This window comes from Sceloporus undulatus, unplaced genomic scaffold (assembly GCF_019175285.1).
Source record: "Sceloporus undulatus isolate JIND9_A2432 ecotype Alabama unplaced genomic scaffold, SceUnd_v1.1 scaffold_20933, whole genome shotgun sequence".
NCBI classification, from domain to species: domain Eukaryota; kingdom Metazoa; phylum Chordata; class Lepidosauria; order Squamata; family Phrynosomatidae; genus Sceloporus; species Sceloporus undulatus.
The window spans coordinates 1-1,679 of NW_024823848.1; the positions used below are offsets into that span (position 1 = coordinate 1).

Here is a 1,679-nt window from a genome sequence, read left to right on the forward strand (position 1 = left end):
TTTTTGGTTGGTCGAAGGAAGGTCTTCTTGGTGGTTGTTGTTGTTGTATTTTTGTTGCTTGTAATCTCGTTGTTATTGACATATTGTTTTAGATTTCTTAATATCTTTGCTATGTTTTCTTACTGTAGACTTTCTATCTTATATTATAGCTATTTACCTTTAGTGCTTTAATATTCCCAAATACTTATATAATATGTGTACTCATTGACAATAAGTTCCTTTAGTGAGTCCTTATTTTCCAAAATATTTAGAAAAGGAAATGAAACAATATTAATATTATCCAACTAAATTCGTGTCTAAAACATCAAACATCTACATTTGTCAGTCAGTGTATTTACTTCTATAAAGTATTTCCTATAAACTCAGAACCCACACTTTCCTTCTATATCAATTCAGTTAATTTAATTATTCTATTCCTTACCTTTTTCTATTTTAAATTAGTTATATATTATATATTATATATTCAGTGAAAATCACACAAGTAAGGTTCTAATTATTCAAAATTTTTCACCTTTGAAAAGATTATTACAGCATCCTATTTCTAAGTGTATTTTTCTATCCTAGATAATTAATTCAGTTTTTCCCTTCTTTCCCACCAGGAGTCGCTATTTCTTTAGTTTTGAGATGTTCTTATTTTAAACCACCAGAGGTCACTGTTGCACCTTTTTATATTTGAGTGATCCTTTCTTGAAAAGACTTTATTGTCTACTGAACCTCTCTAGGCTTATTGCTTTTCCACCAAGTTTTATTTCCTGTTTCCGGTTTCCACGTGTTGGATGGCCTTGAAAACGCCGAGGTACTTTTTATTTCCTCTACTACGGGTGGGCTTTATTTCCAAGTCTTTATTTCTCCCAAACTATTATAGTCTTTCTTTCCCTTTTCAATTCCCAGCTCTATTTCCTACTTTCCAAACCTCCGTCTGCTTCTCCGCGATCCTGTACTTCTTCTCCTCCTCTCCGGCCGTCCTCCGTCTGCCTTCTCCAACCAACCCCGGTCTGTTTCTCTACAATCTTCGGTTCCTTCTCCTCCTCTCCGACCGGCCTCCGTCTGCCTTCCCCAACCGACCCTCTTCTTTCTCTCCGCTGTCCTCGGTTCCTTCTCCTCTCCAACCAGTCTCCGTCTGCCTTCCCCAACTGGCCCCCTTCTGCCTCTCCGCGGTCCTCGGTTCCTTCTCCTCTCTGACCGATCTCCGTCTGCCTTCCCCGGTCGGCCCCCTTCTGCCTCTCCACGATCTTCGGTTTCTTCTCCTCCTCTCCAACCGACCTCCGTCTACCTTCTCCAACCGGCCTCCGTCCCCCTCTCCGCGACTCTTTACTCCTTCTCCTCCTCTCCGGCCGACCTCCGTCTGTCTCTCCACAGTCCTCGGTTCTTTCTCCTTCCCTTCTCTCCAACCGAACCGAACCTCAGACTGCCTTCTTTTCTCTCTGGATTTCTCTCCTTCCTTTCTGTTGCCTCATTTAAGAAGGAAGAGCCTTTTTTCTCAGATCTCGTTTTATTTGAGATCTGTTATTGTCTCTCTTTGAATGTTTCCACTTTACAGTTTATATTTTCTATGAGAATAGTATTTCTGTTGAAAGTTTCCGCTCCTCAGTAAAGGTTTTTAAGATTGTTGTTTCCGTTTCCCTTTATTCTCGATTTCATTAGTCTGGCGGGTCTGTGAGCCAATAATGGCGGCTCAG

The 1,679-nt window shown here is 40.7% G+C and overlaps 1 protein-coding gene across 1 annotated transcript; it reads right to left on the bottom strand.

Annotated features, from left to right (window-relative positions):
* Positions 1 to 904: 904 nt before the first annotated feature.
* LOC121918638 (octapeptide-repeat protein T2-like) lies at positions 905 to 1,380 on the bottom strand (the record flags this gene model as incomplete). The annotated part of the gene is made up of 1 exon (XM_042444653.1): positions 905 to 1,380. A coding segment is annotated over one exon (476 nt), but the record flags the coding sequence as incomplete, so codon positions are not given.
* Positions 1,381 to 1,679: the final 299 nt, after the last annotated feature.